This window comes from Psammomys obesus, unplaced genomic scaffold (assembly GCF_907164565.1).
Source record: "Psammomys obesus unplaced genomic scaffold, mPsaObe1.curated_primary_1811, whole genome shotgun sequence".
Taxonomy (NCBI): domain Eukaryota; kingdom Metazoa; phylum Chordata; class Mammalia; order Rodentia; family Muridae; genus Psammomys; species Psammomys obesus.
The window spans coordinates 11,631,364-11,651,948 of record NW_026585987.1 but is presented as its reverse complement, the minus strand read 5'-3'; the positions used below and the strand labels follow the sequence as shown (position 1 = coordinate 11,651,948).

The 20,585-nt window shown below is 38.2% G+C and overlaps 1 protein-coding gene across 2 annotated transcripts; it reads right to left on the bottom strand.

The window, feature by feature from the left end:
• Positions 1-4,992: 4,992 nt before the first annotated feature.
• Fbxo4 (F-box protein 4) lies at positions 4,993-18,511 on the bottom strand. Of its 2 annotated transcripts, XM_055601135.1 has the most exons (7): positions 18,308-18,511; positions 16,847-17,082; positions 14,992-15,212; positions 10,933-11,008; positions 10,644-10,819; positions 7,381-7,556; positions 4,993-5,322 (listed from the first exon to the last, which is right to left on the bottom strand). In XM_055601135.1, exons 1-7 carry the CDS (start codon positions 18,488-18,490, stop codon positions 5,233-5,235), a joined length of 1,158 nt encoding a protein of 385 aa, XP_055457110.1. In that variant the 5' UTR covers positions 18,491-18,511; the 3' UTR covers positions 4,993-5,232. The 2 variants fall into 2 exon arrangements, with proteins under 2 accessions (XP_055457110.1, XP_055457111.1); XM_055601136.1 differs by lacking the exons at positions 4,993-5,322; positions 7,381-7,556 and adding an exon at positions 8,159-8,419.
• Between the last annotated feature and the right edge of the window lie 2,074 nt (positions 18,512-20,585).

The following is a 20,585-nucleotide window of genomic DNA, read 5'->3' as shown; positions in this document are numbered from 1 at the left end:
CTTCAAAGCATACTTTAGAAAATACTGAAAACCCAATCTGATCAAAATTCTAACAGTCCCATTGAAAGGGCTATTTTTCCTGTCATCAGTGCCATCTTCTGTACATAGAAGCAGTACCACCTTCTAGAAGTCTAAGGATAGCAGAGGGAGAACTGGGAAGCAGTCATGTAATAATGGTGGAATAAGGACTTTATGCACTAATCATTTCAAAATAAGTTCAGTAGCATTGTGATATATCGTTTTAGAGCAAAAAAGAGAGGGTAGGAATTGTATAATCATTATTAAATGTATTAGTTAGACATTTTTCTATTAAAGATGTTTCAGAGAATTATGGGAGTTGGATGAACGTAACAGCAACATTATGAACACTATTTAGTTTACCTTTTACTTAAAATATACTATGATAATTTTATGAATTTATATATAACTTAACAGCATATTTCAGGCCACATTTTGTCATATATTCTTTTGTCATTCATTCTAAAATTATTCACCACTATGTGTCACTGTTGTTAGTGACACACAGTAAGCAAGTAAAAATAATAATAATTTAAAACGCTTACATGGCATTCTCTGCATAGTTTTGTGGTTGAAAGTTTCTCAACCGAATGTTTTTATGCTATGATTTGGAGCATAGATAATGTCATCTAACAGTCCAGATACAGGGTGGTATATTTAAAGGTCTGTGGACCCTTTAAAATATAGGAACTTATGAAGTTCTTAGTGTTTACATAGTCCCATCGTAGCCTATCTGGTATCTCCTTGGCTCATTAATAGTTTTCTCTACAATATGCTCCTGTTATATATTGTCCTTTCCAATGGCTCAAAACAATGGGGCAGCCCTATCTTGGACTGGAAACTCCACATGAACCAAAATTCATTGCATCTCTTTAAAGTTAGTATTTCAGGCATTTCATTAGAGTAATGAAAACCTGATTCATACATCATGTGTGGTTGTGAAGAATTTTTTTCTTACTCTCAGTCATCAATCATGCTGAATTTCTGTAATTAGTTGTAACTTTGTGCAAATCAGGAATTTTCTTTGAAGATAAGTGTCTTAGGGTTTCTGTTGCTGTGAAAAGATACCATAACTACAAAAACTCTTATAAAGAAAAGCATTTGAGGCTGGCTTACAGTCCACATTCCTTCAGATAAAAACATGGTGCAGCCTATTACAACAATATCCTTGTGCTTGGTAACAACTTCTGTCTTAGTCGGTGTTCTATTGCTGTGAGTTGACACCACGACCATAGCAAGTCTTATAAAGGAAAACATTTAATTGGGCCTGGGTCATGGTGGAAGGCATGGCAGCATGCAGGCAGATTTGGTGCTGGAGAGGTAGCTGAGAGTTCTACATTTGATTAGAAGGCAGTAGGAAGAGAGAATTACACTGGGCCTGGCTTGAGCATCTGAAACCTCAAAGCCCACCTCCATGACATACTTCCTCCAACAAGACCACACCCACTAGTAGTGTCACACTCTGTGGGTCTATGGGGGCTGTTTTCATTCAAACCAACACAATATGCTTTAAAAATAAGTTACTAAGTTAAATCATTTAATGGTTTTTAGGCACTTGACATAAATTGTCAAAGCCTTCCTCAAAAGCATGGGTCTTCCTCTATCAATTACTTCTACTATCAATTTAAATTTTTTTTGGAAAAAAGCCCCAATACTCTCAAGTTAAAATTTTCCCTTTCTACTCAGATGAGGAGTTTTTGTTTTTGTTTTTGTGTACTAGAAGTGCCAATGTATAATTGTCATCAATTTGTATATCATTGGAAACTAGTACAACTTCAGCTGATACCAAACTGCTGAAAAGGCCATTGTGCTGAGGGCTTTAAAGCACTGTTTTTTATTTCTGTATTCCCTGAAACTGCACAAAGCCTGGCACACAGTAGGCCTGAACTAAATAGTAAACTTCATTATTTGTATATTTTCTATTAATACAAATATGAAATATTTTATAAAGGAAGAAGTCTAATGTTTATGTGATTTGATTCTTTTGTTCAGTGTATTTCAGAATGACAATTTGACAATTTGACAAAATGACAATTTGATAGCCTATCACTATGGTTACAGTCATAATTTCACAAATCATTAGTCCTGTAAAGTAATGGAACACTGAGAAAACTGTTCTTTTTCTACCATGATATCAAGGTATAATTTTAGGCCTTATATAGAAGGAATGGTGAGCCACTGAGTTTTGAAAAGTAATGAAACAGAACCAAGATTTTAGAAAAATAATTTTGAAAATAATATGGAGAATTATACTTTTCTTGGGTAGAAATAAGTCCAATATTCCTTTAGAATATGCTTATTTTAATCATAGTCATAGTTATAGAATTTAATATCATTATATATTAAGACCTTCTGTATGATTTCTGCAAAATAACAGTGTAAAGTAAATACAAAACTGTGTTCGATCGTGAAGTTAATTTTCTACTGCTGGTGTATCAAAATAGCACAAATCATTGAGAAAGATAGAAGTTTGTTACAACCCTGATGGATATATGAAGGTATCAATAGGTTTGTCTCTTCCTGAGGTCTCTTTGCTGTGAATACCAGTCCTCTGTGTCTCCATGAGGTGTTTTCTCCAGGCACTCAAAGGCCTGTTGTGCCCCTTTGTTTATGAGAACAGCAGTCATATTAGATTGGGTCTGACCATAAAGAGCGTACTTGATCATTATTTCCTCCTTAATTAAAAGCCCTCAGTTTAGATATAGTCACATTCTGGAGTATACTGGTGGCAAGGATTTCAATATGTGAATTTGAAGGAATACAATTTGGTTCACAACATTTATACAAATAAGTTTATGTGGATCCCATATCATGTCTAAGGCACACTTTTCAAGTTATTTTTCAGCACTTTGGATGACTAAACATTGGCCCTTACTTTTTGTGATACTATCAATAGCTGTTTAGTAGCTGTCACAGCAGGATAATCATTTCAGGGTGATACTGAAAAAAAAAAACTTAAAAACTTAGGTTAGCACCAAACTGAAGACTTTCTTCCCACAGAGAGTTCAAATCCCAGATACTTATATCTAGTTTTTGGTGAGGCCAAAATGTAATTCCAAGGTAAATAAAGTGATACCCATTCTGCACATGGGAAACTAAAATTCAGAATTTAAAGAACTTATATGGTCACATGAACAAGAACTGGAATCACTGTAATTTGCATGAAGCCATTGTCAACACCAGAGGTTCTGAGCCTGTTTTTTGTTTTTTTTTTTTACTTCATCTCCTAATGAGCACTGATGAGAGTTCAGTGAACCATAACAGGGTCCAGGAAATGGACTTTTTAAAGTTAATCCTGTGTGTGTATTTTTGCACATGTATATACATGTGTTCATACATGCATACGTGCCACTGCATATATATAGAGGTCAGAGGACTTTTGGGAGTTGATTTTCTCCATCTAATGTAGGTCCAGAAGATCTGTGGTAATTTGAATGAGAATAGTCCTAGTAGGCTCATATATTTGAATACTTGGTTCCCAGTTTAAGGAACCATGTGGGAAAGGTTAGGACTTGTGGCTCTGTTGGAGATAGTCGCTAGAGGTAAATTTTGAGGTTTCAAAGGCCAATTCCATTTCCCAGTTACCTCTCTCTCTGCCTCGTGCTTATGGAACAAGATGTGAAGTTTCAGCTGCTGCTCCAGCACTGTGCCCCGCCCTGTCTGCTGCTATGTTCCCTGTCACAATAGCCAGGGGCTCTCTCTGGAATCATGAGCCCCAAATTAAATGCTTTCCTCTATAAGTTGCCTTGATCAGGGTGTCTTATCAGAGTGACAGGAAACTAACATGGGATCTAACTCAGTTGTCAGACGTTTACCTGCTGAGTCATAGCAACAGCCCCAGAAGAGCAGATTTCTCAACATTCTAATAACTTGTAACTCTTTAACTTAGGTGAAGGGACCTGCAGTTTCCATGTCTCATGTCCTCTCTAGTTAAACATGCCATGGTATGGGACTTGGATTATGAAGAGAATTCCTTCCTTCTCTGTTTCTTCAACTGAAAATAAGAACAATACCCTGTGATTTTAATACAATTTGTACTTTTTGAGGCACCTGTTGAATTTAATCCCTTGTGTATAATATTAAGAGGTAGGAACAAATGAGATCAGTAAAAGCCAGTTTGGGAGCTGCTTTCGTGAGGCGGTTTAACCTATTCATGAGGTCAACAGATTCATGGGTAAATGTGTTATCTCAAGAAAAATCCTGTTATACAAGTCAGTCCAACTCTCTCAGACATGTGAGGCCCCAGCACAGCTGTAAACTCTTTGAGCAAGACCTTCACCAGAAACAGTCCACAGACCCAGTCAAAATGGAATAGACAGTCGTCTGAGTAATTTAGAAGAGATATAATCATATGTATGTTACAACTTTCTCTGCAAAACAAAAATACATTTAAATATAGAACTTATAAAATGTAGAGCAACATTTATATTCATTTTACTATATTTTTAAAATTCTCCAGTTCCAATGAGGTGCTAGGCCATTTCCTCTGCAAAGTTCAAGCAATAAGGTAGCTTTAACATGTAAATCTCTGGAATGTTTTCCCCTGAGTATAAAACAAAATTTAGCACTTCCATGTTCAAAATCATGTTCAAATAGTTTTGAACATGACAACTTCCAGGAAAAACTAATTTTCACTAAAGGAATATAATGGATGGTACAAACATAATATTCTTTCTCTTCTGTAAAAAAAAAAAAAAAAAAAGAAGAAGAAGAAGAAGAAGAAGAAGAAGAAGAAGAAGAAGAAGAAGAAGAAGAAGAAGAAGAACAGAAGTTGTAGCCACACTATTAATGCAGGTGTAGTGAAATCTTCATAACTAGTGTTTCTATTGAGAATAGATTAGAAACATTTTTTTGATGACTAGTTAGTGAGTCTCCTGAAAAGACCCTATGGAATGCTAAGCAGGCTTACTACTTCCTATTAGGGCAAGCTAGATAGCAAAATGAGAAATTGTGGGAAAAGAGAGAATCACAAACTTTTGTTTTGCAGAATTTAATATTTTCAAAAAACAGAAAATATAAAAGTTATCAAAAATGTGAGAGTTCATTTTGGGGAAAAGTGGTAGGACTGAAACTTGCAGCTCATTCATGGTAAAGTGTCAGAAGCACAGCCATAGTAGCTGTTCAGCATAAAGCCCTCCTAGAAAGAGGCAGGAACAGGGTGGATGGGAAACACATATGTCATGAACTGCAGCTTCCCAATGTCCAAAAGGAGTATCATCTTGCACGCTTAGATTCTACTTCTTCAAGAATCCACTCAATGCCATTCAAAAAACCAGTCAGAGTTTCAGCTTCCATATCCTGGACCTGTGAACAAGTAAAGAGAATGCCGTCAGTTCAAACCAGAATCTTATGACAAGTGGCATTTTTATAGACAATATTAAAAAAAAAAAGAGCTAAGATAGAATGCTCTGAATAAAGCTTGAGTAAGTTTTTCAAGTGCTACCACATGGAGCAATCATGTAAACTAAGCGATCTTCTTCTCTTATACCTTCTAACTACTTCAGTGTTAGTCTTAATTCTTAAAACTCAGTTCTGGATATGGATGGGACAGGTTTCTTGTACATCCCAGAAAACAATTCCTTCAAAGGATCTACTTTAAAATCTACAACACTTTTTAATCAACCTAACCAGACAACTAATAAATGTGACATATTGCAAAACTAGCTGTTGCTGTATGGACCTGACATACATTTAGAAAACATTTTAGCCAGAAGCTGCAGAATACATACTTTTTTTTCTTTTCATCACAGATTGGAACATTCTTTAGAATAGACCCTATGTTAGACTACAAAATCGTCAACAATAAAAACAATGAAGTTTAAAAAATGAACTTTTATTGCTACAGAAGAATAAAACTAGAAATAATAACAATAACAAAAAGTTAGAAATGGACAAATATAGAGACTTAACATGCTACTAAACAATGGGCCATTGGAGAAATTAGGACAAAGTTGGGGGGGGTGGAATGTACCAAACATATGGGATATGGCAAACAGTGCAAAAGGGCAAGCTAGAGGGAAAAAAAAAAAATACCTTCATTAACATACACACACAAAGTTTCAAGGGTAGGAGCATATTTTGGGCCCAAGCCTCAATAAATAAATAAGCTTTCAAATAAGCATGCTAATGATGTATCTCAGGTGTTTTGGGAGGTCAGAGCTGAAAACACCACCAAATTATGAAATGGAAAGAAATACCCAAGATAGCAGTAGAAATAAACAAAACAGTGATGTGAAAATTGAAGAAGATAAACAGTTGGCTTTCTGAACTTTAAACAAAATTAGCATAGCTTTAGCTGGGTTTGGGGGGAAAAAAAGAGAAAGATCTTTAATCCCAGACACAGGTAGATCTCTGTGAGTTTGAGGCCACCCTGGTGTACACAGCAAACACCAGAATAGCCAGAGCCAAACCATGAGATCCTGTCTCAAAAAACAAAACAAAACAAAATGAAAAACAAATAATAATAACAATGAAAGAAGATGAAAATAAAAAGATAATAGACCATTAAAGACTAAAAATAGTTTATCTATAAAGTTTCATGTCAGCTTTTGCTTGAAAATAATCCGTTATTCATATAAAATTTAAAGCACTACTCTATGAGACATACATTGGCAGTGGTGTTGGAGACCAAACCCTTGGGAGTCCTGCATATTTGGCAGGTACTTTACCACTGAGCTACACCCTCAGCCCCAACCAGCAGTATTTTATGATTCTTAAGCATAATACATTGATGCTGAGAAAACCTCAAGAGTGGCATCCTTAAAACCTCCCTAGCTACTGTTTTACTGTTCCTACAACAGAAGAGGAGAGTAGGGAACAGGCAATGAATCCAGATTTATTAGCACTGTCCATCAATCCCTTAAAATTTGCTTTAGAATAGTAATTCACTTTAAAGACAGATGATATCATTCCATTCAGTGGTCCATAGAGTCCTTTGTGTTGAGGCTTGGTCTCCAGCTTAGGAGAAACTAGGAAGTGGTGAAGCATTCAAGAGGAGATGACTGGTGGGAGGTCATTTGGGATGTTCCCTGGAATCTATACTGGGATCTCAGCCCCTCCCTCTTTCTTTTCCTTTTCTGTTCTAAGACAGAGGGTTTCCTCTGCCATGTGTTTATACTATGATGACCTGCCTTGGCTCAGGCTCAAAATCATGAAGGTTAACTGATAACTGATCATGAACTAAAACAATAAAAACCAAAACAAAATACACCTTTCTTTCTTTTTAAGTTATTGTCTTAGGTATTTATTACTGTAAAAGAAAGCTCACAAACACACATACATGTACATATATAAATAAATACACACACAACAGAAAGTACACTAAAAATATTTTTTTTGTCACTAGAGCAGTTAGAACCTTACCATCCATGGGTGGTTTAGAAGATTGAGACGTAGCTCATGAGCTAAATAAAAACAGGGCATTCTTTTTACATCTGCTTGAGAAATACAAGATAAAACCAGCATTGGTCTTCCTGAAGATCCAAAAGCTGGATCTGTCATGGCCATGATACGAGAAAATTCATCTTGCCATTCATGTCCTAAGGAATTTAAATTAAAATATGTGATTTTCATTGCTTACAATTGGTCTAAAAATAATTATATTTAGAAAATAGCACACAAAGGAATTAAAAAATTTTAGCAGGATTTAACACAACAAACTGTCTTTATTGTTTTGCCACAAAATTCTATTAAATAGTCTTTCAAGGATAGAACTTTAGATGATGTAATAAAGAAATACAGTCACAATAACATTCAGTTGTACTGATCATTTAAAATATATGGAAAGGATAGGAGCTCTACAAGGACCAAATATATCCGGGCACAGGGTCTTTTCTGAGACTGACACTCAACCAAAGACCATCTATGGATATAACCTAGAACTTCTACTCGGATGTGGCCCGTGGTAGCTCAGTAACCAAGTAGTTTTCCAAAGTAAGGGGAACATGGACTATTTCTAACAGGATCTCAAGGGCAGGCTGTTTGACCCCCCCCCCCCCCCAGGGGAGGAGCAGTCTGTTAGGCCACAGAGGAGGACTTTGCAGCCAGCCCTGAAGATACCTGATAAAACAGGGTCAAATGAAAGGGGAGGAGGTCCTCCCCTATCAGTGGACTTGGAAAGGGGCAGGGAGGAGACCAGGGAGGGAGTGTGGGGTTGGGGAGGGAATGAGGGAGCGGGATACAGCTGGGACACAGAGTTAACAAAATGTAACTAAAAAGAAAAATAAAATTAAAAAAAAATAATGTCTGTGACATGATACTTATCTCTTACACATTCTGCTACTGTCTGATGACCCTTTCTTCCAGGGGTCTTACTTCCAACGTCTGAGTGTAAAATTGGGTCTAATTTTCATCCAAATTTTTTATCTCTGCCTTTTACTATAGGGTCCAGATCACTGACATTCTGTGGGAAACACAAATCTCAAGCCAATTCCATACAGCAACCTCCTGAGAACCTTGGTCTACAGGTACAAGCCACTGCTTCTTTCTCTATCTCTGGACTTTTAGATTTAATGATAGGTGTTGTATATAGAAAAGCAGTTAGAGGCCTGGTAAAGAGGACCAACTCTTACACAGTCACAGGCATGTTCCTGTGACTGCTATGCCACTAACACACTGATTCCAGTCAAACCAGTCTATTGCTGGTGGATTTGGCCTCTACTGTGATTTAATGTCAACAGAGACATTAAATCTGACTAAATCTTCAGTCAGGAGTGGTGGATCACACTGGTAACACCAGCAATCAGAAGGCTGAGGCAGAATAAGTGCCATAAGTTCAAAGCCAGCCCAGGCTACATAGTGAGAACAAGGCTTAGCTTTACATGCCAGCTTCAGTCTTAGGATGGTAAACATCTAAGCATAAATAGTGGAAGTGTTCTTGGCGTCCCAGCGAGACTACTGGATTCTGCCCTCTACTACCAGCAAGGTCTTCTGTGAAAACTTCCTTCCCCTCTACAGAGTCAGAAAGCAAAAATTTATTTCAGTACAGCATGCTTGCTACAAACTGGATCCCCACCTCTGAGTTCAGGCAAAGAACATTTGCGTCTACCTTTCTCTCAGGTAGCAGTCAGTCTCTGCCTGGTAAGAGGCAGGGGGATTTCCACAGTTGACAAGAAGCTATGGCAAGATGAGAGTGGTGGTGTGTGCCTTTAATCCCAACACTCAGGAAGGCAGGTGAATCGCTGTGAGTTCGAGGCCAGCCTGGTCTACAAAGTGAGTCCAGGATAGCCAAGGCTACACCAAGAAACCCCATCTCTAAAATACACACACACAAAAAAAGAAACTATGGCTTCATTTGAGAAAATGGTATAGAAGAGAGGGGCTCTGCGGCCCTGCATAGCAGCTCATCAACACTGCCTCATTCACAAAGGGACTCACAGGTCTCCTGTCCTGCCACTATGCCATTAATAGAAAATCTAGCAGAGCTTCATGGACAAGATTCCGTTAGTAGGTACAGACTATTTTTGTATCTTACATATCTCCCCATCATGCTTCGAACGGAATCTGAGGCCTGTTATGAACTAGAACTAATAACCCTGCTTTTTCTACCTGTTTCACAGGAGGCTACTGGGAGCAATGTGGAAGACTGAATAAAAGTGAGTTCTTTGTCAGTTTTAGTTTTCAGTCATATCCCCACCAGCAAATACAGTGTCTGACCTCTACAACTACTGCTCACTCAGCAATGTCTTGCTGAACAGGTAAATCTTTATTTTGCTTCTAATGTTTCCTCTTATAGATAGTCCTATAATAACAGAAAATAACTTATTATTTTCTTTTGAATAATTTATCCAGACTTTCTAAGTATAATTGCCACCAGAACTTAACAGATTGGTAGAGAAATAAATTCATTGTAAATTAGATTCAACACATTAAAAACTATATTATGTGTGTTATATATAAGCAATATGTATATAAATAATTTATTGTATGCTTATATTATAACTTGTACAGAAAGGATTGGGAGGAAATTATAATACTGGCAATGTCATACCAAGACGATATTGTCAGTGACAATTATTCACAGTATTTGGAGAATATCATCAACCCATGATTTAATTAACTTTAATCTACTCAAATAATATCCTATTTCCACACATCTCTACAATATGGGTAAGAATGAACCAACAAATTTTCAGTTATCTACATAAATTTTTTACTATATTAGAGGCAGAGAAAGTATCAGTAATTTAAAAATATAAAACTAAACAAAAAAATACAGCTAGTAAAATGTTGGTATATATCAGGACTCTGTGGTGCTTATAAAAACCAGATGTCCAGGGTACAGGCCAAATCTATCACAATGTGGCATTCTAGGAATCTTTCATGTGATCCTAATACACAGCAAGGTTAGAGAACACTAGTGGCCAGAATGGCCAGAAAAGGCACAATGGTTTTTGTGTGTGTGTGTATGTAAATAGGCAGGGTTTCTCTGTGTAGCCTTCGCTGTCCTGGACTCACTTTGTAGACCTGGCTGGCTTCAAGTTCACAGCAAGCACCCTGCCTCTGCCTCCTCCAAGTGCTGAGATTGTTTAATGCTGTACCAATTGATTTTTATTTTTTTATTTTTATTTTTTTTTTGCAAAGAATGATGCAGTAGCACCTTGAGGAAGAAATACAAGCATGCTTACGTTTCTGAGCTTCGGCATTGGCCACGTAGATGAACCCATCTACCACTTCACACACCTTCTGAATTTGCGGAATGACACTGTAGCGGCTCCCTTGTTGCTCACCTCCTTCACTCTGTAGGCTGAACATCTTATTCACTGTACTTGTATGCGCTTCCCTTGCTCTGTCCCTTTCCTTCCTTCAAGAAAAAAAATGTAAGCTTATATAATAAAAACATTAAATAGGTTCCATCCCACTAAAATATTTCATTGCTGGATTGTTTCAGGCAGCCCACCAAGCAGGTAGCCTTACCTGGTAGTTGAATATAATATCAGGATATTAAATTTATGCTGATTGCTCAACTGGAAATTGACTCCAGATCCAATACCTACATGAGAAAGTCAGTTATATAAAAAAGCCAATAATAAGAAATTCCAATGAAAAAAAAAATATCCAGTATAACCAAAAAGGGTAAAGGGGAAAAAAACCCCAGCAAATTATATACAACTTTGGAATAAAATGCAATGCTTGTGATGAAGAAAAAAAGTTGTATGTCACGCTGACTCACAAGGCAGCCAGAACAAGGATAGAGAACTATGAACAGCGTGGCTCTACCCCCCATTTCAGTCACCGTCACAAACAGCAGCAGCCCCTGGGGCTGCTGGGCCTCAACACTGACTCACTGCCATATTCTATGCTTCCATTGCTCTTATAATCCATGTAGACATTCAGTGAGGGCCCCTTCTTCCCTTAGGAAAAACTGTTTATAAACATGTGGTGTGTCATTAGACATGCCTGAGAAATTGAGCCCAAACTGCAGATGTTCCACAAGAGCCAAAATACCTGGGCCCAGGGGGCCCCGCAGAGACCAATACTCCAACTAAGGACCATGCATGGAGAATTCCTAGATACTCCGTTCAAAGGAAGTCCATTGGCTGCTCAGTTTCCAAATGGGTTTCCTAGTAAGGGGTACAGGGGCTGCCTCTCACATAAAATCAGTGGCTGACTCTTTGATCACCTCCCCTTGGGAGGTGCATCTTGACAGACCACAGAGAAAGATGATGCAGCCAGCCTTGATGATACCTGATAAACTAAGGTCAGATAGAAGGGGAGGAGATCCTTCCCTATCAGGGGAATTTGGAAAGGGCATAGGGGGAGAAGAGGAAGGGTGAGTGGGACTGGGAGGAGATGAGGGAACGTGCTATAGTATGCTGCAGCGGGGATACAAAGTGAATAAATTTATGTAATAAATTATATAACAAATAAATATATAAATAAAATAAAATATAAAAAACTGCAGATGCTAAAATTTGGAATTAGAATGAGGTGGATTAGAATCCTAGGCTTCCCATGATAGACATTTACTCTGTTTTGAGACAAAAATAAAATAAGCTTCTTAGGGGTGATTGTGAGGATTACTTGATCTTGAGTTGTGATATGTGATAACCCTAGACTGATAAATATCAGCTTCGTACTCTTTTGTGTCTGAGTCTCAACACTGTTGCTGTTCCTTTCTTAGCCTCTTCTGGTTTTTTGACGTTGTTTGCTTGTTTGATTTTTGTTTTGTTAATGTCTTTTTTTTTTTTTTTTTGCCTCCTGTAAAAATCTGTCTTTATTCCATAGCTTTATTTCTTGCTATATAAATGGCCTCTGATCTGTCCACCATTCTCCGCTGCCATGTTCCTTTTAGGACAAATTAGCAACCTGACTTCTGTACTCTCTTCTAACTGCTCCTGTAAATCCTTCCTTTACTCAGCCTTTCCTGCAATAGCAGTTACACTGCTCAATGATACATCTCATTTCTCTTGTCTCCAATGCCACTGGCCTGCAGACATATAAACAAAACCCAAAATAGTCTGCACCTACTTACCTCATTAGAGACAACTCCAGCCTTTCATCCTATTAATTATTGAACTCTATTTAAATAAGCTATGTCATGTCATCTTATGCCACCATTCTAAGGAACATGTGTAGATTCGAACTTGTGGGTACTAATGCTGTTACTATAGCAAACCACAGGATCCTTTATTCCTCCATCATGATATTCTACAAGTAGCACATGGAAACAGAATCAAATTTTCTGCTTTTTTAAAAATTACTCTAACTCCCAGAAATTATCATTTCAACACATCTAACCCCAGCCCAACTTATTGTGTAACCCATATTCTTCTGTGAACTTGCAGACTGGTATTTTCAAGCAGTCACTTACATCTCTGTAAGGGAAATGTAATTGCCATTTCATAATTATCAAATCTCCTCATGTCTCCTGGCTTTTCCTTAAGTATTGCCTTACTATGAGTCCTTGCCTGAAACTGGCCCACCTTAAGTAATGCTTCTCTTGCTGTGGACTCTCAGGTATCAGACCAGCTAATTTACTCATACTCTATGAAGAAGTGGGCTGATGTTCACTACTCCCCATGACTTTTCTAAACCATGACTCAAAACCCTCTGGAAGAGTCCATCTGAAAAACACACTGTTCAGTTGGACAGCAGTCTCTCCTTCTTCAACTTTGTCATCGATAATCATCTGTCTCCCTGCTGTAGACTTCAGAATGCAGCCCACTATCTTTCCAGCCTCCTAAACTTCCAAGTCCATGTAAACTGCTTATGACTTTCAAGTGTTAATTTCTATAGATCTTGCTCTTTTGATCTAAGCACCTACTCTGTCAGTCATACATTTGCCAATTGTGTCTGTACGTGTGAATATATGTGCATATGTGTGTGTTTGTGTGCATGAGTGCGTGTCACAGTTGCTTTTCTATTGCTGTGACAAAACACCATAACCAAGGCAACTTGTAAAAGAAAGAATGTTATTTGGGGGCTCACGATTCCAGAGGTTTAGAGTCCGTGACCATCACGGCAATGAGGATAGATAGCAACAGACAGGCAGGCTATAGCAGTTGGTGAGAGCTTTTATCTGAGCTACAAGTACAAGGCAGAGAGAGAGAGCTAACTGGGAATGGTTTTTGAGTTTTTGAAACCTCAAAGCCCTCCCTCAGTAACACACCTCCTCTAACAAGGACACACATCTTAATACTTGCCAAACAGTTCCCCCAACTGGGGGCCAACTATTTGAATATATGACCTTCTGGAGGCCATTCTCATACAAACCACCATAGAGTAGAACCTATGAAATGTCTGGTATTACAGATATAAGCAAAAATAAAACTGACAAGATCCCTGCCCTTGTGGAACCTAATGGAATTGGATTATTTATAATACTCATCTTTGTTTATAAATCCCAGCAGTTATTAGAGTCAACAACTTCTATCCCTATTTCCTGCCATGACAAACAACAAACACAAAAAGCCATTCTCCCCAAGTGACTCCTTACCCTGGTGAATGACTTTCTACCCAAAATAAACCAAGGCAGAAACTGCAGCTATCCTTATTACATAATGTACTGATTGCATCAATTTTCATCCTCAATATTCATTCTCTTTCATCCAATGACCCTTTTCATGTTTTTGTTTTTTAAATCATATATTACAACACCTTCTTTAGCCCCTTCTAATCAGTTTTTCACTTAGGAGCCAGAATAAACTTTTTAAAATGAAATCTTGATTATCTCAACTCTGGAAATTTCTTGGAAAGCTCCCCAATACTTAGGCACCCCACATATTATTTTCCCTTACCCAGCTCCACTCTTTCTACATTTAGAGAGAATCAACTGAGTCCTAAACATTCAGAACTTTTTCTTTTTTTCTTCTTAAGACTACACATCTTCTAATCCTGAAGAGCCTTAGAAGGTATCATCTTTCATGTGCAGCCTTCTTGGATTCTTATCTTTCTATTTAGAAACTAAATGATCGTATTCTAATTACCTAAATACTTGTTTGTGTCCTCATTTAGATCCACTGGCTTTTGTGAAAGACCAAGGTTTGTTCCAAATCTCTGTATCTTGACCATACAATGAATAAAGCATATCTTACATTGTATCACTATTTATGTTCATATTTTCCCACCTTACCAAAAGGTCACATGCTGTTTTGTGGATTATTTTTCTATAGATCTTTTTAAAAAAATCCACATATATATATATATGTATGTGTGTATATATGTATATAATTTGCAAATCGATGCTCAATGGTTTTCTTGGTAAATTTCTCTTATGGCAAACATGCTACAGACTACTGAAATCTAGCAATTTATTTTAACATACTATTAAACTCTAAATTATAAAAATTTGAGAAATTAAGAAAAAAAACATACTTCTTATACTAAATTTTTCCATTTAGTGGGAACCAAGAGCCCATTCACCAATTTCTATATTTTATTACAAGATTTAATTTTAAAATCTGTCTCTTTAATACTAATGTCAAGCTCCACGTGTTGAAATTACTTTGTATTGTATATTAAGGTGAAAATTACCATCAATCTGTCTATGAGGCAAACCAGCAGTTGGACAAAGGTCCTCTGAAGACATCAAACTCAACACCAAAGACGTGTTCAGTTCTTCCAAACCTGGTCCAAACATAGCAAATCGGGGTTCATTCTGAATGATCAAGGAGTGTAAAAAAGAGGTAACAGCTCCATACATAGGACGGCTGGCTTTCAAGGCTCTTCTCGTATATGGACAGCACATTTTATAACTGCATAAAATTGTCACAATTAGAAGATAAAATAGAAAATGTTTAATTTGTTGTTCATTTGAGAATATATCATTTATTGAGTCCTTGCAAGACACAGCAATATAAAAATTATCATCTCAACCCTCCCAGACAGTACAGGATAGCCTGGCAGAAAGCCATGGCAAGGAAAAACAGTAAGTGCTAGAGAGTAGAAGTGATCATAAAGCTGCAGAAGCCTCTCCAAGACAAACAGTATTTGCTTTATCTTTTATTTAGTTTCTTTCATGAAACACTTGTTCTAATGCTTGTTTGAATAGCTGAAACTAATTACATAGAATAGTAACTGTTCTCTTTCTAAGAAAGATTTTATCCCTTATCCTAGAGTACAGGCAACATCTGAACAATTTAATTTTTATATCTGGGGAGGATGTGTTACTAGCATCGACTTAGTAGATCCAGAGATGTCACCATACACCTTATTATTTCCAGGACAGTCCCCCAAAACTGTCAATAATGTTAAGATTGAGACTCCCATAAAAAAAGAGAGACTATAGACAGCATTAAATGCCAGAAATTTAAAAAATATTACTAAAGCCACTAATATCAAAGTTCGTAAACACTCCTTTAATCATCTCCAATGCAACAGCTCATTGAAAATATTAAAACAGAGGGAGGCCCAAATAGATCTCACTGAAAATCAGAACAATAAAAATCATGTAAAAGAACCTATGGTGACTGAGCAGGTAAAGGTGCTTATTGACAAGCCTGATAGCTGATTTTTATCCCAGGGACCCATATCATGGAAGGAGAGAATGGACTCCAAAAGTTGTCCTCTGACCTCCATATGTACCATGGCGTATTTGTGCCTGCCCACACATACACACAATAAATATACATAAGAGTAGTTGAGAAAGAAAGAAGTGTCAGTAGAATTTGAGATTATCTAAAAAGATCATGAACTTTTTGATCCAATCATCTCGTATTACCAGGCATGACACCACCTATGTTAGAAAGGCTGAGTAAGAAAGTGTAGGTGAAAAATCCTGTATGTAGCTACTGAGTCTAGCCGAGTATAACAACTCTTACCCAAAGGACAAAGATTCTTTTAGTTTATTTTTTTAGGCTTTTAATGTGGGGTTCACAATAAATCGGGCTTTACCTAAATACAGTGGTATATTCTGAGAGAACATGATAGCACGGAACAACCCCTTACACACTATACCATATGCCAGTCTCTCTCTCTTTGGAAAAAAATAATCTTATTTCATGAAGTCTTAAAAATGGTTTTCTTTCTCACCAAAGGGAATTGTTTTCTGGTCTCTTGGCATTCCTTCTCTGATTACAGAAATGCATTTACCATTTAACAAAATGGAAAATATTATAAAGATTAGGAGAATTTTTAAGAAATGCTTTCTTTCTTGCCAACTGTATTGCATATATAATTAATCAATCAGATACTGGTTAGTCACCACAGGGAAATTACATGAGATTAGAGCTGTCAGGGTCCTCTAAAAAAAAAAAAAAAAGTGTGTTAGCTCAACCCCTAATTTTAAAAAGCAGACATTTAGATAAATTAGTATTGGGATCAGAACTAATGTGGACTATTTACAGTAAAATTTAGTGCCTTGTGTTAATTTACAGAAATAGATACTTACACCTCCATGTAATCAAAACATGTGTGGTTGGTGACCTCGGATATGGGCTTTTTTAAGATCTCGAGATCTGGAAGTGATTTCCAATCAACAGAAGACCAAGAAGGGAGATCCCGCAACAGAAAATATCTCCAGAGAATCGGGTCTCTTACAGTTTCATTCCAATAACGATCTGTACTTCCCAACTGGCACAGGTCATGGGGCGAAAGAAATGACAAAATATACAGCTGTATATCAACCTGAAACAGAGGCACATAAGAAAAAGGAAAAGGAATCATTTGCCTTGGAAAACGGTTTGGTGGTAACTTAATCAACAAAGAATTGTTATGCCAAAGGTCACCTGAATGAGTCGTTCTTTATAACACTTAAGTGTATCTTATCCAGAGAAAAATTAAAGCTAAATGTTTTGATTCCTGACACACCTGAAATGTTGAAAATTCAAGCTCCACCTTTCTTTTTTATTTTATCATTATTATTTATTATTAGACTTAATTTTATGTGTCTGAATGTTTTGCCTATATGTACATATGTACATCATATGTCTGCATGGTGCCCCCAAAGGTCCAAAGAGGGTGTCAGATAAATGCCCTGGAACTAGCACTACCATATGGGCACTGGGAACTGAACCCAGGTCCTCTGAAACAACAAATGCTCTTAACTGCCGACTCATATCTTTATCCCACCCCCTTTATTTTTTTTCAAGCAAAATAACCAATTCCTTTAATTTATCCCATGTGTATTTTGATATAGCAGTTAAGTACTTTATTCTTCAAAATAAACATGTATGGAGTGGAGGTTCTTCTGCTTTCATCACTAATCAAATGAAAGTATGTGCATCTATCATCTGACAGTCTACATAGTGTAGTTATCAGTTTCAAAGGCTACAGGAGAGAATCTTGGAGAGCACCTAAGGCTGTGATTTCCATTTAGAATGAATGTCAGTGGGGTGCACCAACAATCCAACTGGGATAAAGGAACTGTAATTATCTCCTTATTTTCTTATCTTTCTCTGAAACTTTAAACAAGGTGCACTCTCTTTGTGGCCTCTTCTAACTTGAGGTCCTTCTAACTTCATTTCTTTTCAACTATGTTACTTAGGATATATCGGATATATTGCTTGCTTTGGGTGACCCCCTAACTGGATTCTATTAAACCTGGGACTAAAGATTAAGATGTGCAGAACAAAGACACATGAATGCTTTCCAAGCTAACCCATTTCCTTCACCAGATTTCCAGATATCCTATATGGACCACTGACAATCTGTGTGTATCTCGCCGGTCACTAGTGTGGGGTGTGGGGCGGCCCTGGCCAGCACGGGTGGGTAGGACAGCAGGAGTCAACGTCAAGGCGACTCCGGCCGCTTGACTTCCAGGCGAGCCCACACCCGGAAGTGGCTGCTCTGCCGGCCCAGGCCCCGGGGGCTGCCGGGCGGCCCCTCTGCGCGGCCTGCGGTGTCGGCTCACCGGCAGCCGCGTCAGCGCGCAGGTCTCGTCCTCCGCCTTTTCCCGGGAGGCCGTCCGCGCCGCCCGCTCCTTGCCCACCGAATTCCAGAAGGTCCTCCAGCCGCTCAGGATGGCGGCCTCCAGGCGGCTCCAGTCGCTGGCGGGCGGCGGGGAGCCGGCTCCGCGGGGCTCGCTTCCCGCCATGGCCGCCGGCGCCGCGCGGGCTTCCGGGCCACTCGGCCTCCGTCTCCGCCCGCCGCTGAGCCGACCTCGGCTGTCCTAGTGGGCGCGCCTCCCGGCCGAGGTCAGCCGGCCAGCTCCGCCACTCCCTTGTGCCGCCTGCCGCAGCCGGCTCGCTCAGCGCTGCCGCGAACCCTCCGGCCCGGACTGTGCCCCTCACCGAGGCACAGACTAGACGTCCTCTCGGTTCCTGGCTCCAAGCACCGCGGCATGCACCTGCGAACGCTTTGTTGAATGGCCGACGGTTTTCTGTGATCTTGGTCCTGATAAACATTTGCTTCCCAATAAACATTAAGTGTTAAGTGGGCTGTGGGTGTGTGCTTCAGTATTTCGTAATCAGCAGTTTACCGCTTTCAGGGGGCGTAGCAAAAACTGAGCCCAAGGAGAGTATCAAGAGGAAAGACTACCTAGACTAGACCATCATGCTGCCGGGAAGAGGAGGTTAGGACAGACCGGGAGGGAGAAGAGGGCAGGAACTGTAGATGGAAAGCCAAAACTGCCTCAGGCATGATCCTTTTAATAATTCAGTCTCTGTGTCAGGAATAGTAGGTGAAACTTGTAGTTAGTAAGCTTTGCAAACATCTAGCTTTTACTAATGTTTAAGATTTTATTATATTACACGTATGTGGTTATTTGCATGACTGCTCAGGTTGCTGCAGAGGTCAGAGGCATCACACCTGAAGCTGGAATCACTGGCAATTGTAAGCCACCTCCTCAGGTCCTCGGTAAACAGTACATGCTCTTAACTGCTGAGCCATTTCTCCAGCTACCCCCGCCCTCAAGCTGTCTTAAAGTAAATAATGTAACATCTGAAACTCAAACAAAATTACCCAATTTTATCTAGCCTGTCTACATAATGCCCCCATCAGTGGAGGTGGTAAATGTATTTATTTGGCTTTGTTTTGTGGCTGTTCATGTATCTGCTTCCACAACTGTGTGCACTCATATTCTATTCACAATTACTTCTTTAAGAGATGTTATTTTGCCTCAAAAAAGCCCAATCATTAGGTACTTTATACCAAAAAGGCGAGTTTAGGCCCACTGCAAAAATGTTAACACACTAAAAAATTGTTCCATAATCTATCATAAAAGGAAGGGCGGGGGCTGGAGAGATGGCTCAGACGTTAACAGCATTGGATGTTCTTCTAAAAGTCCGGAGTTGAATTCCCAGAAACAACATGGTGGCTCATATCCATCTATACTGTGATCTGGTGCTCTCTTCTAGCCTGTAGGCACACATGCAGGCAGAATACTGTATAAATAACTAAGTAGATAAATAAAAATATCTTTAAAAAAACTTAAACAAAAATAAAGACAGGATGCAAGAAAATTTGACAGGAAGAGAAAACAGAACGTGATATTCTTAAAAGCCATTAGTGAATTTTTAATCTCTCAAAAGTGATGTCTATTCTGCTCACTTTAATCTTAATTTAAAAGAAATTTGAGAAACCAGAAGTAGACTATATAACAAAACAATATTATATAGCACTGGATATAGTTCTTTAGGAAAGACATAAATACCTGTTTTGTAGCAGGTGTCAGTCTTTTTCAAGTAGATTACCTCACTTAATCTAATCCCAAAATCCATTTCAAATCTAGACTTCATCACATTCTTCCAATTTTCTATTCTCATGTTAAACTATTTAAAATCCTTTAAGATTATTTAGTAAGGACCAAAACATCACATTACACTTTAATAAGGCAAATACATCCCAATCAAAATAACTTAAAGGTGTAAAATCCTGTTCTTGAGAACAAGCATGAAAGGTGGACCCATATAATTTAGATAAAAATCATTGTCAACCTATAACGTCTTAACATTCCAAGACATGCAGGTATATTCTTTTCATGAAAACATTTTAACTTTTATGATCTTCTATATACAATTGGTTTAATGTCAATTGTCAAAATGTTCTACATCTAGTCCAAAGGATCTTTAAAAATTAACACTTTACAATCTTCAAATTAGAAGGCAAAGTCCACATCCTTATAAAGCACAGTAGGCTATAGGAAATAGTTGCTAGTATATAAATATTAAAATAGATACAAAGCAATATAT